Source organism: Oncorhynchus tshawytscha, linkage group LG06 (assembly GCF_018296145.1).
Source record: "Oncorhynchus tshawytscha isolate Ot180627B linkage group LG06, Otsh_v2.0, whole genome shotgun sequence".
Lineage (NCBI taxonomy): Eukaryota > Metazoa > Chordata > Actinopteri > Salmoniformes > Salmonidae > Oncorhynchus > Oncorhynchus tshawytscha.
The window spans coordinates 4,550,371-4,573,083 of NC_056434.1; the positions used below are offsets into that span (position 1 = coordinate 4,550,371).

Below are 22,713 nucleotides of genomic sequence, written 5' to 3' on the forward strand. Positions count from 1 at the left end.
CACAGGAGTCCTTCCTAACTCAGTTGCCAGAGAGGAAGGAAACTGCTCAGGGTGACTTTAAAACCGTTACATAGTTTGAAGTCGGCCCTTCTCCTTGTTCGGCGGTCGACGTCACCGGCTTCCTGGTCTCCACCGATCCATGTTTCATTTTCATTTTGTTTTGTCTGTATTTCACACACCTGGTTTCAATCCCCATATCATGTTCCTTATTTAACCCTCTGGCATACATTTCTGTTCAGTCCGTGATTGTTGGTGTCTTAGTGGTTGTTGTAGGTGTTAGTTTGTATGTATTTTCCTATTTGGAATATTGCTTGTATTTTTTTGTTGAGTAAACTCAGTTGTGTTGCTCAAACCTGTGTCCTGCGCCTGACTCTGCTACATCTCTGCACCCAATCGCTGACAATAGCTGTGATAGGAGAAAACTGAGGATGGATCAACAACATTGTAGTTACTCCACAATACTAACCTAAATGACAGAGTGAAAAGAAGGAGGCCTGTACAGAATAACAAATATTCCAAAAGGCAATAAGTAAAAAATTATCCTGAATTGTGTTTGGGGCAAATCCAATACATCACATTACTGAGTACCACTCTCCATATTTTCAAGCATAGTGGTGGCGGCATCATGTTATGGGTATGGCTATAATCCTTAAGGACCGTGGAGTTTTTTCAGGATAAAAGAATAATCAGAATTGAGATAAGTACGGGCAACATCCCAGAGGAAAACCTGGTTCAGTCTGCTTTCCTCCAGACACTGGGAGATGAATTTATCTTTCAGCAGGACAATAACCTAAAACACAAAGCCAAATCTACACTGGAGTTGCCTACCAAGAAGACAGTGAATGTTCCTGAGTGACAGAGTTACTGTTTTGACTTAAATCTACTTGAAAATCTATGGCAAGACATAAAAATGGTTGTCTAGCAATAATCAACAACCAATTTCACAAAGCTTGAATAATTTTGAAAATAATAATGGTCAAATGTTGCACAATCCAGGTGTGGAAAGCTCTTAGAGACGAACCTAGAAACACTCACAGTTGTAATCGCTGTCAAAGGTCAACATGTATTGACTTGAATACTTAATATATATATTTGCGTTTTACTTTTCATACAGTGAATGTGGAACCTTGACTTTTTCCTCAACTTGTTATGATGAAATAGATTGATGAGGAAAACAATCTATACCAATCACCGCATTCTATACCAATCACAGCATTCTATACCAATCACAGCATTCTATACCAATCACCGCATTCTATACCAATCACAGCATTCTATACCAATCACCGCATTCTATACCAATCACCGCATTCTATACCAATCACCGCATTCTATACCAATCACCGCATTCTATAACAATCACCACATTCTTATCGGCAGACTCAATAGCCTTGGCTTCTCAAATGATTGCCTCGCCTGGTTCACCAACTACTTCTCAGATAGAGTTCAGTGAGTCAAATCCAAGGGCCTGTTGTCTGGACCTCTGGCAGTCTCTATGGGGGTGCCACAGGGTTCAATCCTCGGGCCGACTCTTTTCTCGGTATATATCAATGATGTCGCTCTTGCTGCTGGTGATTCTCTGATCCACCTCTACGCAGATGACTCCATTCTGTATACATTTGGCACATCTTTGGACACTGTGCTAACAAACCTCAAAACGAGCTTCAACGCCATACAATACTTCGTCCATGGCCTCCAACTGCTCTTAAATGCTAGTAAAACTAAGTTCAACCGATCGCTCCCTGCACCCACCTGCCCATCCAGCATCACTACTCTGGACGTTTCTGACTTAAAATATGTGGACAACTATAAATACCTATATGTCTGGTTAGACTGTAAACTCTCCGTCCAGACTCACATTAAGCATCACCAATCCAAAATGAAATCTAGAATCGGCTTCCTATTTTGCAACAAAGCCTCCTTCACCCATTTCGCCAAACATACCCTCGTAAAACTGGGGATTCTTGACTTCGGCGATGTCTTTTACAAAATAGCCTCCAACACTCTACAAAGCAAACTGGATGTAGTCTATCACAGTGCCATCTGTTTTGTCACCAAAGCCCCATATACTACCCACCACTGTGACCTGTATGCTCTCGTTGGCTGGCCCTCGCTTCATATTCATCGCCAAAACCACTGGCTCCAGGTCATCTATAAGTCTTTGCAAGGTAAAGCCCTGCCTTATCTCAGCTCACTTGTCACCATAGCAGCACCCACCCATAGCACGCGTTCCAGCAGGTATATCTCACTGGTCATCCCCAAAGCCAACACTTCCTTTGGCTGCCTTTCCTTCCAGTTCTCTGCTGCCAATGACTGGAACAAATGGCAAACATCTCTGAAGCTGGAGTCTTATATCTCCCTCTCTAACTTTAAGCATCAGCTGTCAGAGCATCTTATCTATCACTGTACCTGTTCACAGTCAATCTGTAAATAGCACGACTACCTCATCCCCATATTATTACTTTACCTCTCGCTTTTTTGCACCCCAGTATCTCTACTTGCACATCATCCAGTCCCAGTCCCTGCCGCTGAAAAACATCCACACAGCATGATGCTGCCATCACCATGCTTCATCGAGGGATGGTGTCAGGTTTCCTCCAGACGTGACACTTGGCATTCAGGCCAAAGAGTTCAATCTTGGTTTCATAAGACCAGAGAATATTGTTTTTCATGGTCTGAAATTCTTTAGGTGCCTTTTGGTAAACTCCAAGTGGGCTGTCATGTGCCTTTTACTGAGGAGTGGCTTCCATCTGGCTACTCTACCATAAAGGCCTGATTGATGGAGTGCTGCAGAGATGGTTGTCCTTCTGGAAAGTTCTCCCGTCTCCACAAAGGAACTCAAGAGCTCTGTCAGAGTGACCATCAGGTTCTTGGTCACCTCCATGACCAAGACCCTTCTCCCCCGATTGCTCAGTTAGGCCGGGCTGCCAGCTCTAGGAAGAGTCTTGGTGGTTCTAAACTTCTTCAATTTAAGAATGATGGAGGTCGCTACGTTCTTGGAGACCTTCGATGCTGTAGAAATGTTTTGGTTCCCTTTCCCCAGATCTGTGCCTCGACACAATCCTGTCTCGGAGTTCTACGGTCAATTCCTGCGACCTCATGGCTTGGTTTTTGCTCTGACATGCACTGTCAGCTGTGGGACCTTATATAGACAGGTGTGTGCCTTTCCAAATCATGTCTAATCAATTGAATTTACCACATGTGGACTCCAATCAAGTTGTAGCTCAAGGATGATCAATGGAAATAGGATGCATCTGAGCTCAATTTCGAGTCTCTTCGCAAAGGGTCTGAATACTGATATTTTGATATATTGATATACTGATATATTGTGATGTCATTATGGGGTATTGTCATTATAGGGTATTGTGATGTCATTATGGGGTATTGTGATGTCATTATGGGGTATTGTGTGTAGATTGCTGAGGAATTGTTATACGGCTGTAATGTAACAAAATGTGAAAAAAGACAAGGGGTTTGAATACTTTCCAAAGTCACTTTCTATATACAGTATATATATATATATATATATATATATATATATATTTTAATGTTAGAATTTTACTTCCACTTTGACATTGCAGAGTAGTTTGTGTAGATCATTGATAAAAAATGAAATCCATTTGAATCCCACTTTGTAGCACAACAAAATGTGTAAAAAAGTAAAAGGGTGTGAATACCGTGTGAAGGCTGTACACCCACAGTATGTTAAACCCCAGCCAGGCTGACAAAAGGTTATTCATTGGAGAGTGGCAGTAGAACATCCTCGGCCCTTCCTCCCCATACAGTAATCACTGCAGGTATTCTGGACGGGATGTTTGCTGAAGCATGTTGTTATTGAGGCTGTATAGCGGACTACTACCTGTAAGTTACATACAGTGCATTCGGAAATTATTCAGACCCCTTGACCTTTTCCACATTTTGTTAAGTTACAGCCTTATTCTAAAATTGATTAAATAGTCCCCCCCGTCAACAATCTACACACAATACCCCATAATGACATCACAATACCCCATAATGACATCACAATACCCCATAATGACATCACAATACCCCATAATAACACCACAATACCCCATAATGACATCACAATACCCCATAATGACATCACAATACCCCATAATAACATCACAATACCCCATAATGACATCACAATACCCCATAATGACATCACAGTGTTTTTATTTTATTTTTCCCCATAATGACATCACAATACCCCATAATGACATCACAATACCCCATAATGACAAACAAAAAGTGTTTTTATTTTATTTTTCATTTTAGCTTTATTACAGATAAAAAACGGAAATAGCACATTTACCTCCTTCCTGTCCTCCTCCCCCAGCCCTGTGGGCCTCCTATGGTAACAAACCTCCTTCCTGTCCTCCTCCCCCAGCCCTGTGGGCCTCCTATGGTAACAAACCTCCTTCCTGTCCTCCTCCCCCAGCCCTGTGGGCCTCCTATGGTAACAAACCTCCTTCCTGTCCTCCTCCCCCAGCCCTGTGGGCCTCCTATGGTAACAAACCTCCTTCCTGTCCTCCTCCCCCAGCCCTGTGGGCCTCCTATGGTAACATACCTCCTTCCTGTCCTTCTCCCCCAGCCCTGTGGGCCTCCTATGGTAACGTCCCCCAGCCCTGTGGGCCTCCTTCCTGTCCTCCTCCCCCAGCCCTGTGGGCCTCCTATGGTAACATACCTCCTTCCTGTCCTCCTCCCCCAGCCCTGTGGGCCTCCTATGGTAACGTACCTCCTTCCTGTCCTCCTCCCCCAGCCCTGTGGGCCTCCTATGGTAACATACCTCCTTCCTGTCCTCCTCCCCCAGCCCTGTGGGCCTCCTATGGTAACGTACCTCCTTCCTGTCCTCCTCCCCCAGCCCTGTGGGCCTCCTATGGTAACGTACCTCCTTCCTGTCCTCCTCCCCCAGCCCTGTGGGCCTCCTTTTGTAACATACCTCCTTCCTGTCCTCTTCCCCCAGCCCTGTGGGCCTCCCATGGTAATGTACCTCCTTGATGGCCGCCTCCCTGCCCGCCTCGCTCTCCAGGACTCTCTGTTTAAGACTGAAGGACTCCCTCCTCGCCTCCTCTTCCTTCACCTCCTCCTGACACACCCTGGCCTGTAGTTCTCCCATCTCCTCCCTCTGTTGGGCAGCCTCCCTCTCTAAGATCTTCACCTGAACAGGTAGAGATAGAGACTGATTAGAGGCTGAGGCAGAAGAAGAACAAGAAGAAGAAGATGAAGCCTCACCTGTCTGCGTAGCTCCTGAAGCTCTCTGCGTGCCTGCAGCCGGGACTTCTCCAGCTCTCTCATGGTGCTCCTCAGCTTGGACACTTCCTGCTGCAGGGAGGTCTTACACACCTCCAGCACCACCACTTTCTGCTCCTTGTCCTCCAGGCTACGCCGCAGACTGATGGGAGATATGGAGGCAGAGACAGGGTTATAGAGGTAGATTACTGTCAAAACGACTACAAAAATACACTTTCGGCTCCTTGTCCTTCAAAGGCTGACAGAGATGGAGGCAGATACATGGAGGTAGATTACTGTCAAAATATTGAAGAAAAATATTGTCACATTTCAAATAGTGATGTGTTGGGTTGAGTCAGAACTCACAAACGAGGAATGGTGGTTTTAGGATGTGGATGAAGGGCAGGGGGTTGAATATAGAGAAAACAATGCATAAACAAATTCAGAAATGTATAATTCTTGTGCAATTCTAATTTATGAGCCACAGTGAGGTTTTACTTTCAATATTTCTATCTGACGTTAGTCTGTAGACTAAACCTCAACTCTAGAGCCTCAGTGTATCTGGTCTAACTATATAAAACAGTAGTCTAATGTTATAGAAGAGAGGACCAGAACAGTAGTCTAATGTTATAGAAGAGAGGACCAGAACAGTAGTCTAATGTTATAGAAGAGAGGACCAGAACAGTAGTCTAATGTTATAGAAGGGCCAGAACAGTAGTCTAATGTTATAGAAGAGAGGACCAGAACAGTAGTCTAATGTTATAGAAGGGCCAGAACAGTAGTCTAATGATATAGAAGAGAGGACTGGGTTGGGTTGGCGGCCCCCCTTGGGTTGTGCCGTGGCGGAGACCTTTGTGGGCTATACTCGGCCTTGTCTCAGGATGGTAAGTTGGTGGTTGAAGATATCCCTCTAGTGGTGTGGGGGCTGTGCTTTGGAAAAGTGGGTGGGGTTATATCCTTCCTGTTTGGCCCTGTCCGGGGGTGTCCTCGGATGGGGCCACAGTGTCTCCTGACCCCTCCTGTCTCAGCCTCCAGTATTTATGCTGCAGTAGTTTATGTGTCGGGGGGCTAGGGTCAGTTTGTTATATCTGGAGTACTTCTCCTGTCCTAATCGGTGTCCTGTGTGAATTAAAGTGTGCTCTCTCTAATTCTCTCTTTCTCTCTTTCTTTCTCTCTCTCGGAGGACCTGAGCCCTAGGACCATGCCTCAGGACTACCTGACATGATGACTCCTTGCTGTCCCCAGTCCACCTGGCCGTGCTGCTGCTCCAGTTTCAACTGTTCTGCCTTATTATTATTCGACCATGCTGGTCATTTATGAACATTTGAACATCTTGGCCATGTTCTGTTATAATCTCCACCCGGCACAGCCAGAAGAGGACTGGCCACCCCACATAGCCTGGTTCCTCTCTAGGTTTCTTCCTAGGTTTTGGCCTTTCTAGGGAGTTTTTCCTAGCCACCGTGCTTCTACACCTGCATTGCTTGCTGTTTGGGGTTTGAGGCTGGGTTTCTGTACAGCACTTTGAGATATCAGCTGATGTACGAAGGGCTATATAAATACATTTGATTTGATTTGACCAGAACAGCAGTCTAATGTTATAGAAGAGAGGACCAGAACAGTAGTCTGTTATAGAAGAGAGGACCAGAACAGTAGTCTAATGATATAGAAGAGAGGACCAGAACAGTAGTCTGTTATAGAAGAGAGGACCAGAACAGTAGTCTGTTATAGAAGAGAGGACCAGAACAGTAGTCTAATGTTTGGAAATGTTTTGGTGAAGTCATACAATTTGATTCGGGAACAGGAGTTTAGAAATAGATTTCTTTCAGCATCTTGAGATTATGAATGCACGGTTAGGGACCGTTTGCAAATTTGGCGGTGCTTCCTTTATTAGCATCATATAAGTTGCTAGTGTTTCAACCACATAAAATACCAACCCAAGCCGAAATGAAATCTTATCAAAAACATGTTGGATTGTTTTAACAGCTTCTAATTTCCTTAAAACCAGTCAAACTGATGTAATTTAGAAATGTTTCACTGAAAATCTCCCCCATTCCATTTTATCCCCATTATTGCATTTTCTCCCCGGTCCCTAAACGTCTTTGCTGCGTGAGAGAAGCAGAGATGACAGAGGAAAGAGAAAACCAACGTTATTGATGTCAACCAGATTGAACCATTCATTCTATCCCTTTATGACATCATTCATTCTATCCCTTTATGACATCATTCATTCTATCTCTTTATGACATCATTCTGGTGAGGGTTTTATGAAAGTCTTCTTGGGGCAACAATAATGACAGAAGAGAAGCTGCACATGTTTAATTATCGATATATAATTTATAACAAATAGCCTGCCAAAATGTCAGAAACGATAAGCAGAAACATAGGCCTGTCTAAAAAGGCCTGTCAGAAAATCTTTATGCCATCTCTGACTGTACAGAGTATTTTCAGGTGTGGGCCTCATCACATGGAGTGGGTTTAGAAAACACTCATTTCAAACCAGTTTTGTCTTTAAACTCCATACCGTCTACATCATTTCTACTTCATAAAACCCAATAAAACCCTGGACCCATGTGCACACATTGTTGGCTGTATAAGATCAGACAATCCTGTTTTTGGTTGTCGTTCTCTTGACAGAGACTCTCAGCTCCTCGTTGGAGGGTTAGAGTTAGAGTGACTGTACCTGTTGTCTGCATGGAACAGAGTGACTGTATCTGTTGTCTGTATGGAACAGAGTGACTGTACCTGTTGTCTCTAAGGAACAGAGTGACTGTATCTGTTGTCTGTATGGAACAGAGTGACTGTATCTGTTGTCTGTATGGAACAGAGTGACTGTACCTGTTGTCTGTATGGAACAGAGTGACTGTATCTGTTGTCTGTATGGAACAGAGTGACTGTATCTGTTAACTGTATGGAATAGAGTGACTGTATCTGTTGTCTGTATGGAACAGAGTGACTGTATCTGTTGTCTGTATGGAACAGAGTGACTGTATCTGTTAACTGTATGGAACAGAGTGACTGTATCTGTTGTCTGTATGGAACAGAGTGACTGTATCTGTTGTCTGTATGGGACGGTGAGTGACTGTACCTGTTGTTGTCGTTCTCTGCTCTCTTCACTGCAGCTCTGAGCTCCTGGTTGGAGGAGTGGATGGCCTCCTTGTCTCGGATCTCGTCCCCCAGCAGCCCCCTGAGGTCCAGCACCTCCTTCCTCTGGTCGTCCCTCTCCTGAGCCACTTCCCTCAGCTCCCTGTGGGACTCGATCAGCTCTTCCCGCCCTGCGTCACGTTCATCCTCTGCCTGATGGAGGTCCCGCCGAAGACCCTCCACCTAGCAGGACCAGGGAATGGAGATGAGAGGAGGAGCTCACTGAGGCTTCAAACCAGAGATGGAGGCCGGAGCACTCGAACCCAAGAGACCACGTTGGACTTGATTCAATCCGTATTGCAGAAGTCCCGTTTTATAGCGTGATTGCAGAGGCAGTGTTTACTGTGTATGCAGTCTCCGCGAACGCAGAAACATTGTCTCAACATTTTTATTACGTTATAGCGCAGATATTCTGGGATACGGATTGAATCTAGGCTCAAGACTGCTTCAAATTAACCAGACCAAGGAAGGCAGGACAGGGGAGGAGAGGTGGAGGGAGGACAGGAGGGAGGAGAGGGGAGGATAGGTGGAAGGAGGAGAGGGGAGGAGAGGTGGAGGAAGGAGAGGGGAGGAGAGGTGGAGGGAGAAGAGGGGAGGAGAGGTGGAGGGAGGAGAGGGGAGGAGAGGTGGAGGGAGGGAGGAGAGGGGAGGAGAGGGAGGGAGGAGAGGAGGGAGGAGAGGGGAGGTGGAGGGAGGACAGGAGGGAGGAGAGAGGGGAGGAGAGGTGGAGGGAGGAGAGGGGAGGGCAGGGAGGAGGGAGGAGAGGAGGGAGGAGAGGGGAGGAGAGATGGAGGGAGGAGAGGGGAGGAGAGGTGGAGGGAGGAGAGAGGGAGGAGAGGTGGAGGGAGGAGAGGGGAGGGAGGAGGGAGGAGAGGAGGGAGGAGAGGAGGGAGGAGGGAGGAGAGGGGAGAGAGGAGGAAGGAGGGAGGAGAGGGGAGAGAGGAGAGGAGGGAGGAGGGAGGAGGGAGGAGAGGAGGGAGGAGAGGGGGGGAGGGAGGAGGGAGGAGGGAGGAGAGGGGAGCGAGGAGGAAGGAGGGAGGAGAGGGAGAGAGAGGAGGAAGGAGGGAGGAGAGAGGAGGGAGGGAGGGAGAGGGGAGGGGAGAGGGGAGAGGGGGAGAGGAGGGAGGAGGGAGGAGAGGAGGGAGGAGGGAGGAGAGGAGGGGGAGGAGAGGGGAGGGAGGAGGGAGGAGAGGGGGAGGGAGGAGAGGGGAGGGAGGAGGGAGAGGCATGATGTTTATACAGGTCACATAATATGTTTTCTTCTCATCAATTCTAATCCTCTCCCTTTCCAACCCATCAAACTTAATTTCAGGGAAATGGGGGTGGGGGGGGTGGAGTGGAGAATATCCTGGGTTCAACTACTATTCAGGGGAAAGGGGGGGGATGGAGAATATCCTGGGTTCAACTACTATTCAAAATCATTCATAAGCGTTTGATTTAGTCTGCCTGAAGTGCGAAATGTTCGTATGATGGACTACTGCATTGTTTCCACAGTGCCAGCCAAGCCCGCACAAGCTCAGCTAAAGTATTAGGAATAATTCAAATACTATTTGAATCCAGGTCTGGAGGGTAGAGGAGAGCCCTCTGATTGTGGTCCTCAAGTAGATGAGAGTGAAGCTAGGGGAACCTGTCCCATCTCATCGGAGCCTGCCTCTCCCTGCAGCAGGAGAGAAAATAAATACTGCCCCAACTGACTTATTTACACTAGGAGTTAACTCCAACTTTGATTTCATTATATTACCAAGAGCTCTTGCTCTCTCTCGCTCTCTCTATCTCTCTCTCTCAATTCAAAATCAATTCAAGGGCTTTATTACCATGGGAAACATATGGTTTTCATTGCCAAAGCAAGTGAAATAGATAATAAACAAAAGTGAAATAAACAATTTAAAAAATGAACAGTAAACATTACACTCACGAAAGTTCCAAGAGAATAAAGACATTTCAAATGTCATATTATGTGGAAATAGTTAAAGTACAAAAGGGAAAATAAATAAGCATAAATAAGGGTTGTATTTACTATGGTGTTTGTTCTTCACTGGTTGACCTTTTCTTGTAGATATGGGAATATCTCTCTCTGTCTCTCTCTCTCTCTCTCTCGCTCTCTCTCTCTCTCTCTCTCTCCCCTCCGCTCTACCCCCCCATGTTGTCCCCTTGTTGTACATTCTCACTCTGTCTCTGTCATTGTCAGACATGAGAATCCTAAGCCTGGATTAGTCTAATAATCAAACAGGGGAAGAGCAGGGAGGTTCAAATAATCAAACAAGGGAAGATCAGGGAGGTTCTAATAATCAAACAAGGGAAGATCAGGGAGGTTCTAATAATCAAACAAGGGAAGATCAGGGAGGTTCTAATAATCAAACAAGGGAAGATCAGGGAGGTTCTAATAATCAAACAAGGGAAGATCAGGGAGGTTCTAATAATCAAACAAGGGAAGATCAGGAAGATTCTAATAATCAAACAAGGGAAGAGCAGGGAGGTTCTAATAATCAAACAAGGGAAGATCGGGGAGGTTCTAATAATCAAACAAGGGAAGATCAGGGAGATTCTGCCAAGTCTGACAGTGTCTTTTATAGCTCTCTCAGAGACAAGCCTGCACACCAAATGGCACCCTATTAAGTGCCCTACTTTTGACTCAGGCTCTGGTCCAAAATAGTGCGCTATAAACCTAAGGGAATAGGCTGTCAATTGAGATGCAGGGACCACCAGCACCATACTCCTTCCCTCCCATTCTTCACCAGGACCATACTCCTTCCCTCCCATTCCTCACCAGCACCATACTCCTTCCCTCCCATTCCTCACCAGCACCATACTCCTTCCCTCCCATTCCTCACCAGCACCATACTCCTTCCCTCCCATTCCTCACCAGCACCATACTCCTTCCCTCCCATTCATCACAGTCTGAACTCACTGCTCGACCCAGATAGGGTGAAGGAGGAGACTAAACTAGAGATAAAACAGTTCTAGTTCCAGTTGTTTTTTATTTAAACCAGCGTTTCCCACTTAGATAAACAACCTCTCATTTCATCAGAGAGACCTGGTTGTCATGGTTCCTGTAGTTTGAACCACAGTCAGGTCAGTGATCTAAAACACTGGCGTGAAACTCAACAAGGTGTTTACAGCACCACGATGCCTACTCCACCCATGCTCTACCAAGGTTTACCAGCACCACGATGCTTACTCCACCCATGCTCTACCAAGGTTTACCAGCACCACGATGCCTACTCCACCCATGCTCTACCAAGGTTTACCAGCACCACGATGCCTACTCCACCCATGCTCTACCAAGGTTTACCAGCACCACGATGCCTACTCCACCCATGCTCTACCAAGGTTTACCAGCACCATGATGCCTACTCCACCCATGCTCTACCAAGGTTTACCAGCACCACGATGCCTACTCCACCCATGCTCTACCAAGGTTTACCAGCACCACGATGCCTACTCCACCCATGCTCTACCAATGTTTTCCAGCACACAGCTTTGACCTGCTACAGTAGCTATGTTGGTATTGTACTTTAAACTATATGTAGGCAGGTTGTTTAGGATTCAAAATTCAGAAAGGCACATCTGAGCTGTCTTTTTTTTGCAGGTAACAGTTGAATAAAAAACAAGGACATTTCTAATCGACCCCCAAACTTTTGAACGGTAGTGTATGTCTATGCCTTGGGAAATACTCTTGTTACTTACAACCTCATGCTAATCGCATTAGCCTACGTTAGCTCAACCATCCCGTGGGGGCGGCGGGGGGGGGGGCACCGATCCTGAAGAACTGTTAAACAAATACAAAACCCATAAGAAAAATTGTAGACATATTTACACATCTGAAATTGGATAGGTACTTTTAAATCCCTGAATCCAAAGCTTCAGATACAAATGTCCTAAGTAATGCTGTGCACAGTTGGTCAAGTCCAGTAAAAGAGCACGCATGTCCTCATTTATAAATGGCAATATAAATACGAAAACCGGTGGGAGAACTCACAGATGTGGAACGGAACATAACGGTGAAGTATTGATAGTGTGTACTGCGTGCATTTGAATTGGCAAGAAGTTATTTGTCAGTTCCACATGGGCCCAGCTTGCATTTCTCCGTGACAGGCGCATTCCCACAATCCACCACTCCGCCATAAAGCACTGTGTCCCTGGGCTGTGTCCGTAAGGATGGCGTTGCATCTCACGGATGAGGGCAATGACCTCTTTCTTCCTTGAGAGTATGAGAGCGGGTCTCTCCTCCGTTCTAGCAGGACTCACACAATAGTACACACCACCACTCTCACTGCCACTTGCCTGCCACTCCAACAACCCAAAATGCTCTTTTAAGAGTCACCTGATGAATGGAAATAAGCACTGAGACTCTCTGGTTACCTAGGCAAGTTCCCTAGGTAACCAGAGAGTGAGAGAGGGAAGGACTGCTCACTAGTGTGCATCCCAAATGGTGAACCGGTGGAAACTATTTCCTACTATTCTGTTTAGAGTCTATTTCCTAGTGTACTATTCTGATCAGGGACTATTTCCTAGTGTACTATTCTGATCAGGGACTATTTCCTAGTGTACTATTCTGATCAGGGACTATTTCCTAGTGTACTATTCTGATCAGGGACTATTTCCTAGTGTACTATTCTGATCAGGGACTATTTCCTAGTGTACTATTCTGATCAGGGACTATTTCCTAGTGTACTATTCTGATCAGGGACTATTTCCTAGTGTACTATTCTGATCAGGGACTATTTCCGAGTGTACTATTCTGATCAGGGACTATTTCCTAGTGTACTATTCTGATCAGGGTCTATTTCCTAGTATACTATTCTGATCAGGGTCTATTTCCTAGCGTACTATTCTGATCAGGGACTATTTCCTAGTGTACTATTCTGATCAGGGACTATTTCCTAGTGTACTATTCTGATCAGGGTCTATTTCCTAGTGTACTATTCTGATCAGGGACTATTTCCTAGTGTACTATTCTGATCAGGGACTATTTCCTAGTGTACTATTCTGATCAGGGACTATTTCCTAGTGTACTATTCTGATCAGGGACTATTTCCTAGTGTACTATTCTGATCTGGGTCTATTTCCTAGTGTACTATTCTGATCAGGGACTATTTCCTAGTGTACTATTCTGATCAGGGACTATTTCCTAGTGTACTATTCAGATCAGGGTCTATTTCCTAGTGTACTATTCTGATCAGGGTCTATTTCCTAGTGTACTATTCTGATCAGGGACTATTTGCTAGTGTACTATTCTGATCAGGGACTATTTCCTAGTGTACTATTCTGATCAGGGCCTATTTCCTAGTGTACTATTCTGATCAGGGACTATTTCCTAGTGTACTATTCTTATCAGGGACTATTTCCTAGTGTACTATTCTGATCAGGGACTACACTACACTGGTGAAGAGTAGTGCCCTATACAGGGAATAGGGTGGCAGTTAAGACCGCTGACGTTCTGTCTTTAGGAGAAAACCGAACAGCCTCTCCCTCACCACCCCACTCCTCACCTCTCCCTCACCACCCCACTCCTAACCCCTCCCTCACCACCCCACTCATCACCTCTCCCTCCCCCTCCCTCACCACCCCACTCCTCAACTCACCTCTCCCTCACCCTCCTCACCCCCCTCCCTCACCACCCCACTCCTCACCTCCCCTCACCCCTCCCTCACCCCACTCCTAACCTCTCCCACACCACCACTCCTCATTCTCCCTCACCCTCCCTCACCTCCCCTCACCCCTCCCTCACCCCACCCCACTCCTCACCTCCCCCTCACCCCACTCCTAACCCCTCCCACACCACCACTCCTCATTTTCCCTCACCCTCCCTCACTCCTCACACAACCCCACTTCTCACCCCACCCTCACTCCTCCATCTAGTCACAGTACAATCCCTCTATCTAGTCACAGTACTGTCACCTATCTAGTCACAGTACTGTCACCTATCTAGTCACAGTACTATCATCTATCTAGTCACAGTACTATCATCTATCTAGTCACAGTACTATCATGTATCTAGTCACAGTACTATCATCTATCTAGTCACAGTACTATCATCTATCTAGTCACAGTACTATCATGTATCTAGTCACAGTACTATCATCTATCTAGTCACAGTACTATCATCTATCTAGTCACAGTACTATCATCTATCTAGTCACAGTACTATCATCTATCTAGACACAGTACGACCATCTACCTAGTCACAGTACTATCATCTATCTAGTCACAGTACTATCATCTATCTAGTCACAGTACTATCATCTACCTAGTCACAGTACTATCCATCTATCTAGACACAGTACTATCCCTCTATCTAGTCACATCACTATCTATATATCTAAACACAGTACTATCCATCTATCTAGACACAGTAGTCAGTAGTAGAGGGTGAGGCAGAGAGTAGAAGATGAGACAGGGAGGAGAGGGTGAGGCAGGGAGGGAGGAGAGGGTGAGGCGGCGAGGAGAGGAGAGGGTGAGGCAGGGAGGAGTGGGTGAGGCAGGGAGGAGTGGCTGAGGCAGGGAGGGAGAAGAGGGTGAGGAAGGGAGGGAGGAGAAGGTGAGGCAGGAGGAGAAGGCGAGGCAGAGAGGGAGGAGAGGGTGAGGCAGGGAGGGAGGAGAGGGTGAGGGAGGGAGGAGAGGCTGAGGCAGGGAGGGAGAGGGTGAGGCAGGGAGGGAGGAGAGGGTGAGGGAGGGAGGAGAGGCTGAAGCAGGGAGGGAGGAGAGGGTGAGGTGAGGCAGGAAGGCAGGAGGAGAGTGTGAGGCAGGGAGGAGAGGGTTAGGCAGGGAGGAGAGGATGAGGCAGGGAGGGAGGAGAGGGTGAGGCAGGAGAGGGTGAGGCAGGGAGGGAGGAGAGGCTGAGGCAGGGAGGGAGGAGGAGAGGGAGAAGGAGGGTGGAGAGGGTGAGGGAGAGGGTGAGGCAGGGAGGAAAGGAGGTGAGGCAGGACATTGAGGGTGAGGCAGGGAGGAGAGAGTGAGGCAGGGAGGAGAGGATGAGGCAGGGAGGGAGGAGGAGAGGAGGGTGGAGAGGGGAGGGTGGAGAGGGTGAGGCTGGGAGGAGAGGGTGAGGCAGGGAGGAGAGGGAAGGAGAAGGTGAGGCAGGGAGGAGAGGTTGAGGCAGGGAGGAGAGAATGAGGCAGGGAGGAGAGGATGAGGCAGGGAGGGAGGAGAGGGAGAAGGAGGGTGGAGAGGGTGAGGGAGAGGGTGAGGCTGGGAGGAGAGGGTGAGGCAGGGAGGAGAGGGAAGGAGAAGGTGAGGCAGGGAGGAGAGGTTGAGGCAGGGAGGAGAGGATGAGGCAGGGAGGAGAGGATGAGGCAGGGAGGGAGGAGAGGGAGAATGAGGGTGGAGAGGGTGAGGGAGAGGGTGAGGCTGGGAGGAGAGGGTGAGGCAGGGAGGAGAGGGAAGGAGAAGGTGAGGCAGGGAGGAGAGGTTGAGGCAGGGAGGAGAGGATGAGGCAGGGAGGAGAGGATGAGGCAGGGAGGGAGGAGAGGGTGAGGCAGGGAGAGAGGAGAGGCTGAGGCAGGGAGGGAGGAGGAGAGGGAGAAGGAGGGTGGAGAGGGTGAGGGAGAGGGTGAGGCAGGGAGGAAAGGAGGTGAGGCAGGGCATTGAGGGTGAGGCAGGGAGGAGAGAGTGAGGCAGGGAGGAGAGGAGGAGGCAGGGAGGGAGGAGAGGGAGAAGGAGGGTGGAGAGGGTGAGGGAGAGGGTGAGGCTGGGAGGAGAGGGTGAGGCAGGGAGGAGAGGGAAGGAGAAGGTGAGGCAGGGAGGAAAGGTTGAGGCAGGGAGGAGAGGATGAGGCAGGGAGGAGAGGATGAGGCAGGGAGGGAGGAGAGGGAGAAGGAGGGTGGAGAGGGTGAGGGAGAGGGTGAGGCTGGGAGGAGAGGGTGAGGCAGGGAGGAGAGGGAAGGAGAAGGTGAGGCAGGGAGGAGAGGTTGAGGCAGGGAGGAGAGGATGAGGCAGGGAGGAGAGGATGAGGCAGGGAGGGAGGAGAGGGAGAATGAGGGTGGAGAGGGTGAGGGAGAGGGTGAGGCTGGGAGGAGAGGGTGAGGCAGGGAGGAGAGGGAAGGAGAAGGTGAGGCAGGGAGGAGAGGTTGAGGCAGGGAGGAGAGGATGAGGCAGGGAGGAGAGGATGAGGCAGGGAGGGAGGAGAGGGTGAGGCAGGGAGGGAGGAGAGGCTGAGGCAGGGAGGGAGGAGGAGAGGGAGAAGGAGGGTGGAGAGGGTGAGGGAGAGGGTGAGGCAGGGAGGAAAGGAGGTGAGGCAGGGCATTGAGGGTGAGGCAGGGAGGAGAGAGTGAGGCAGGGGGAGAGGGAAGGAGAAGGTGAGGCAGGGAGGAGAGGTTGAGGCAGGGGGAGAGGGAAGGAGAAGGTGAGGCAGGGAGGAGAGGATGAGGCAGGGAGGAGGAGAGGGTGAGGGAGAAGGTGAGGCAGGGAGGAAAGGAGGTGAGGCAGGGCATTGAGGGTGAGGCAGGGAGGAGAGAGTGAGGCAGGGAGGAGAGGATGAGGCAGGAGGAGGGAGGGAGGGAGGTGGAGGGTGGGTGGAGGGTGAGGGAGAGGGTGAGGCTGGGAGGAGGGTGAGGCAGGAGGAGAGGGAAGGAGAAGGTGAGGCAGGGAGGAGAGGTTGAGGCAGGGAGGAGAGGATGAGGCAGGGAGGAGAGGATGAGGCAGGGGAGGGAGGAGAGGGAGAAGGAGGGTGGAGAGGGTGAGGGAGAGGGTGAGGCTGGGAGGAGAGGGTGAGGCAGGGAGGAGAGGGAAGGAGAAGGTGAGGCAGGGAGGAGAGGTTGAGGAGGGAGGAGGAGGGGATGAGGCAGGGAGGAGAGGATGAGGCAGGGAGGGAGGAGAGGGTGAGGCAGGGGAGGGAGGAGAGGCTGAGGCAGGGAGGAGGAGGGAGAGGAGAAGGAGGGTGGAGAAGGTGAGGCAGGAGGAGAGGTGAGGCAGGGAGGAAAGGAGGATGAGGCAGGGGGCATTGAGGGTGGGAGGGAGGAGAGGGTGAGGCAGGGAGGGGGAGAGGGAAGGAGGAGGGAGGCAGGGAGGAGAGGGAGGCAGAGGGTGAGGAGAGGGTGAGGCAGGGAGGAAAGGAGGTGAGGCAGGGCATTGAGGGTGAGGCAGGGAGGAGAGGGTGAGGCAGGGGGAGAGGGAGGAGAAGGTGAGGCAGGGAGGAGGAGGGAGGAGGGGGAGGAGGGAAGGAGAAGGTGAGGCAGGGAGGAGAGGGTGAGGCAGGGAGGAAAGGAGGTGAGGAGGGCATTGAGGGTGAGGCAGGAGGGAGGGAGGGTGAGAGCAGGGAGGAGAGGATGAGGCAGGGAGGGAGGAGAGAGGGAGAAGGAGGGTGGAGAGGGTGAGGGAGAGGGTGAGGCTGGGAGGAGAGGGTGAGGCAGGGAGGAGAGGGAAGGAGAAGGTGAGGCAGGGAGGAGAGGTTGAGGCAGGAGGAGAGGATGAGGCAGGGAGGAGGAGGAGAGGGAGAAGGAGGGTGGAGAGGGTGAGGGAGAGGATGAGGCTGGGAGGAGAGGGTGAGGCAGGGAGGAGAGGGAAGGAGAAGGTGAGGCAGGGAGGAGAGGTTGAGGCAGGGAGGAGAGGATGAGGCAGGGAGGAGAGGATGAGGCAGGGAGGGAGGAGAGGGAGAATGAGGGTGGAGAGGGTGAGGGAGAGGGTGAGGCTGGGAGGAGAGGGTGAGGCAGGGAGGAGAGGGAAGGAGAAGGTGAGGCAGGGAGGAGAGGTTGAGGCAGGGAGGAGAGGATGAGGCAGGGAGGAGAGGATGAGGCAGGGAGGGAGGGAGAGGTGAGAAAGGGGAGCAGGGTGAGGAAAGGAGGGTGAGGCTGGGAGGCATTGAGGCAGGGAGGCAGAGGGAAGGAGAAGTGAGGCAGGAGGAGAGGATGAGGCAGGAGGGAGGAGAGGGAGAAGGAGGGAGGAGAGGATGAGGCAGGGAGGGGAGAGGGTGGGAGGAGAAGGTGAGGCAGGGAGGAAAGGAGGTGAGGGAGGGAGAGGGTGAGGCAGGGAGGAGAGGTTGAGGCAGGGAGGAGAGGATGAGGCAGGGGGAGGAGAGGGAGAGGGAGGGTGGAGAGGGGAGGGAGAAGGTGAGGCTGGGAGGAGAGGGTGAGGCAGGGAGGAGAGGGAAGGAGAAGGTGAGGCAGGGAGGAGAGGTTGAGGCAGGGAGGAGAGGATGAGGCAGGGAGGAGAGGATGAGGTAGGGAGGAGGAGAGGGAGAAGGAGGGTGGAGAGGGTGAGGGAGAGGGTGAGGCTGGGAGGAGAGGGTGAGGCAGGGAGGAGAGGGAAGGAGAAGGTGAGGCAGGGAGGAGAGGTTGAGGCAGGGAGGAGAGGATGAGGCAGGGAGGAGAGGATGAGGTAGGGAGGAGAGGGAAGGAGAAGGTGAGGCAGGAGAGAGGTTGAGGCAGGGGAGGAGATGAGGCAGGGAGGAGAGGATGAGGCAGGGAGGGAGGAGAGGGTGAGGCAGGGAGGGAGGAGAGGCTGAGGCAGGGAGGGAGGAGAGGCTGAGGCAGGGAGGGAGGAGGAGAGGGAGAAGGAGGGTGGAGAGGGTGAGGGAGAGGGTGAGGCAGGGAGGAAAGGAGGTGAGGCAGGACATTGAGGGTGAGGCAGGGAGGAGAGAGTGAGGCAGGGAGGAGAGGATGAGGCAGGGAGGGAGGAGAGGGAGAAGGAGGGTGGAGAGGGTGAGGCTGGGAGGAGAGGGTGAGGCAGGGAGGAGAGGGAAGGAGAAGGTGAGGCAGGGAGGAGAGGTTGAGGCAGGGGAGGAGAGGATGAGGCAGGGAGGAGAGGATGAGGCAGGGAGGGAGGAGAGGGAGAAGGAGGGTGGAGAGGGTGAGGGAGAGGGTGAGGCTGGGAGGAGAGGGTGAGGCAGGGAGGAGAGGGAAGGAGAAGGTGAGGCAGGGAGGAGAGGTTGAGGCAGGGAGGAGAGGATGAGGCAGGGAGGAGAGGATGAGGCAGGGAGGGAGGAGAGGGAGAATGAGGGTGGAGAGGGTGAGGGAGAGGGTGAGGCTGGGAGGAGAGGGTGAGGCAGGGAGGAGAGGGAAGGAGAAGGTGAGGCAGGGAGGAGAGGTTGAGGCAGGGAGGAGAGGATGAGGCAGGGAGGAGAGGATGAGGCAGGGAGGGAGGAGAGGGTGAGGCAGGGAGGGAGGAGAGGCTGAGGCAGGGAGGGAGGAGGAGAGGGAAAAGGAGGGTGGAGAGGGTGAGGGAGAGGGTGAGGCAGGGAGGACAGGAGGTGAGGCAGGGCATTGAGGGTGAGGCAGGGAGGAGAGAGTGAGGCAGGGGGAGAGGGAAGGAGAAGGTGAGGCAGGGAGGAGAGGTTGAGGCAGGGGGAGAGGGAAGGAGAAGGTGAGGCAGGGAGGAGAGGATGAGGCAGGGAGGGAGGAGAGGGTGAGGGAGAAGGTGAGGCAGGGAGGAAAGGAGGTGAGGCAGGGCATTGAGGGTGAGGCAGGGAGGAGAGAGTGAGGCAGGCAGGGAGGAGAGGATGAGGCAGGGAGGGAGGAGAGGGAGAAGGAGGGTGGAGAGGGTGAGGGAGAGGGTGAGGCTGGGAGGAGAGGGTGAGGCAGGGAGGAGAGGGAAGGAGAAGGTGAGGCAGGGAGGAGAGGTTGAGGCAGGGAGGAGAGGATGAGGCAGGGAGGAGAGGATGAGGCAGGGAGGGAGGAGAGGGAGAAGGAGGGTGGAGAGGGTGAGGGAGAGGGTGAGGCTGGGAGGAGAGGGTGAGGCAGGGAGGAGAGGGAAGGAGAAGGTGAGGCAGGGAGGAGAGGTTGAGGCAGGGAGGAGAGGATGAGGCAGGGAGGAGAGGATGAGGCAGGGAGGAGGAGAGGGAGAATGAGGGTGGAGAGGGTGAGGGAGAGGGTGAGGCTGGGAGGAGAGGGTGAGGCAGGGAGGAGAGGGAAGGAGAAGGTGAGGCAGGGAGGAGAGGTTGAGGCAGGGAGGAGAGGATGAGGCAGGGAGGAGAGGATGAGGCAGGGAGGGAGGAGAGGGTGAGGCAGGGAGGGAGGAGAGGCTGAGGCAGGGAGGGAGGAGGAGAGGGAGAAGGAGGGTGGAGAGGGTGAGGGAGAGGGTGAGGCAGGGAGGAAAGGAGGTGAGGCAGGGCATTGAGGGTGAGGCAGGGAGGAGAGAGTGAGGCAGGGGGAGAGGTTGAGGCAGGGGGAGAGGGAAGGAGAAGGTGAGGCAGGGAGGAGAGGTTGAGGCAGGGGGAGAGGGAAGGAGAAGGTGAGGCAGGGAGGAGAGGTTGAGGCAGGGAGGAGAGGATGAGGCAGGGAGGAGAGGATGAGGCAGGGAGGGAGGGGAGGGTGAGGCAGGGAGGGAGGAGAGGCTGAGGCAGGGAGGGAAGAGGAGAGGGAGAAGGAGGGTGGAGAGGGTGAGGGAGAGGGTGAGGCAGGGAGGAAAGGAGGTGAGGCAGGGCATTGATGGTGAGGCAGGGAGGAGAGAGTGAGGCAGGGAGGAGAGGATGAGGCAGGGAAGGAGGAGAGGGAGAAGGAGGGTGGAGAGGGTGAGGGAGAGGGTGAGGCTGGGAGGAGAGGGTGAGGCAGGGAGGAGAGGGAAGGAGAAGGTGAGGCAGGGAGGAGAGGTTGAGGCAGGGAGGAGAGGATGAGGCAGGGAGGAGAGGATGAGGCAGGGAGGGATGAGAGGGTGAGGCAGGGAGGAGAGGGAAGGAGAAGGTAGGCAGGGAGGAGAGGTTGAGGCAGGGAGGAGAGGATGAGGCAGGGAGGGAGGAGAGGGTGAGGCAAGTAGGAAAAGGAGAAGGAGGGAGGAGAGGGAGAAAGAGGGAGGAAAGGGAGAAGGAGGGAGTTTATTCTTTTCACATGGTTGAATGCTTTATTGTCCATTCAGTCGCAGGGAAACATAAATGTGTGTTCTGCTTTATCCCAACCCCCTCTGGAGAACAAACACACATAGAGGTTGGAGAGAGACAAGCAGTGGTAGCAGCAGTAGTAAAGATGGAGTGTCCCCTCACCTCGATGCATGATTGATGAATTGATTGAAGGGCCACTCACCTCATGTCGTGCTGTTTCTCTCTGCTGGTTGAGCTCTCTGACCTGCTCAGTCAGACTCTTCTCTGATGACTCATGGGAACTCAGAGACTCCTCGAAGCGAGAACGCAGGGACTGCAGCTCACACTGAAGACCTGAGATACTGTCCTAAAGAGATTGACGGAGAGAGGAAGGGAGGGGGGGACTAAGAGATCAAAGGGGTCGAGAGATGTTTTCTCTCTCATCTGCCTTTGTAGTCCCAAACCAGTCATCATGTCTCCATCACGGTTACCGGGTTGAGGTCAATTTTAATTGAATTCAGTCAAATCAAGAAGTAAATCGACATTCCAATTCAATAAACTGAAAAGGAAAAGATATTTATTTCATAAGTTGTTTCATTTTTTTCCAATGAAAATCACTTCCAATTGACCCTTGAACCATCATGGTTCCCTACCTTGTCCTGTTCGTGAAGGCTCAGAGCATCTCTCCTGCCTCTCTCCATCTCCAGCCTTGCTGTCTCCAGATCCTGCTGTAGGCCTGCCAGCCTCTCTGTCAGGGCTGCCTTCTCGCCCTCCTTCTGGGACAGGGCCTGGCCCATGGAAATAGAGTTAAAATTACATTATTTAGTCGTGGTGTTTAGTACTTAAGTAAAAATACTTTAAAGTACAACTTAAGTTGTTTTTTTGGGGGACTGTACTTTACTATTTATATTTTTGACTACTTTAACTTCATTACATTCCTAAAGTAAATAATGTACTTTTTACTCCATAAATTGTCCCTGACACCCAAAAGTAAACATTACATTTTGAATGCTTAGCAGGACAGGAAAATGGTCCAATTTACGCACTTATCAAGAGAACATCCCTGGTCATCCCTACTGCCTCTGATCTGGAGGACTCACTAAACAGAGAACATCCCTGGTCATCCCTACTGCCTCTGATCTGGAGGACTCACTAAACAGAGAACATCCCTGGTCATCCCTACTGCCTCTGATCTGGAGGACTCACTAAACAGAGAACATCCCTGGTCATCCCTTCTGCCTCTGATCTGGAGGACTCACTAAACAGAGAACATCCCAGGTCATCCATACTGCCTCTGATCTGGAGGACTCACTAAACAGAGAACATCCCTGGTCATCCCTACTGCCTCTGATCTGGAGGACTCACTAAACAGAGAACATCCCTGGTCATCCCTTCTGCCTCTGATCTGGAGGACTCACTAAACAGAGAACATCCCAGGTCATCCCTACTGCCTCTGATCTGGAGGACTCACTAAACAGAGAACATCCCTGGTCATCCCTACTGCCTCTGATCTGGAGGACTCACTAAACAGAGAACATCCCTGGTCATCCCTTCTGCCTCTGATCTGGAGGACTCACTAAACAGAGAACATCCCAGGTCATCCCTACTGC

General features: G+C 51.1%; 1 protein-coding gene across 1 annotated transcript in view; it reads right to left on the bottom strand.

Moving 5' to 3' along the window:
• The window catches only part of crocc2 (ciliary rootlet coiled-coil, rootletin family member 2), a 214,643-nt gene that overhangs the window by 30,755 nt on the left and 161,175 nt on the right, over positions 1–22,713 (bottom strand). The window contains exons 21-25 of the mRNA XM_042322865.1: positions 21,757–21,891; positions 21,327–21,470; positions 8,321–8,559; positions 5,239–5,398; positions 4,997–5,164 (exon numbers count right to left, since the gene is read on the bottom strand). Coding sequence (XP_042178799.1) covers positions 4,997–5,164; positions 5,239–5,398; positions 8,321–8,559; positions 21,327–21,470; positions 21,757–21,891 — 846 coding nt within the window. The remainder of the gene's footprint in view (positions 1–4,996; positions 5,165–5,238; positions 5,399–8,320; positions 8,560–21,326; positions 21,471–21,756; positions 21,892–22,713) is intronic.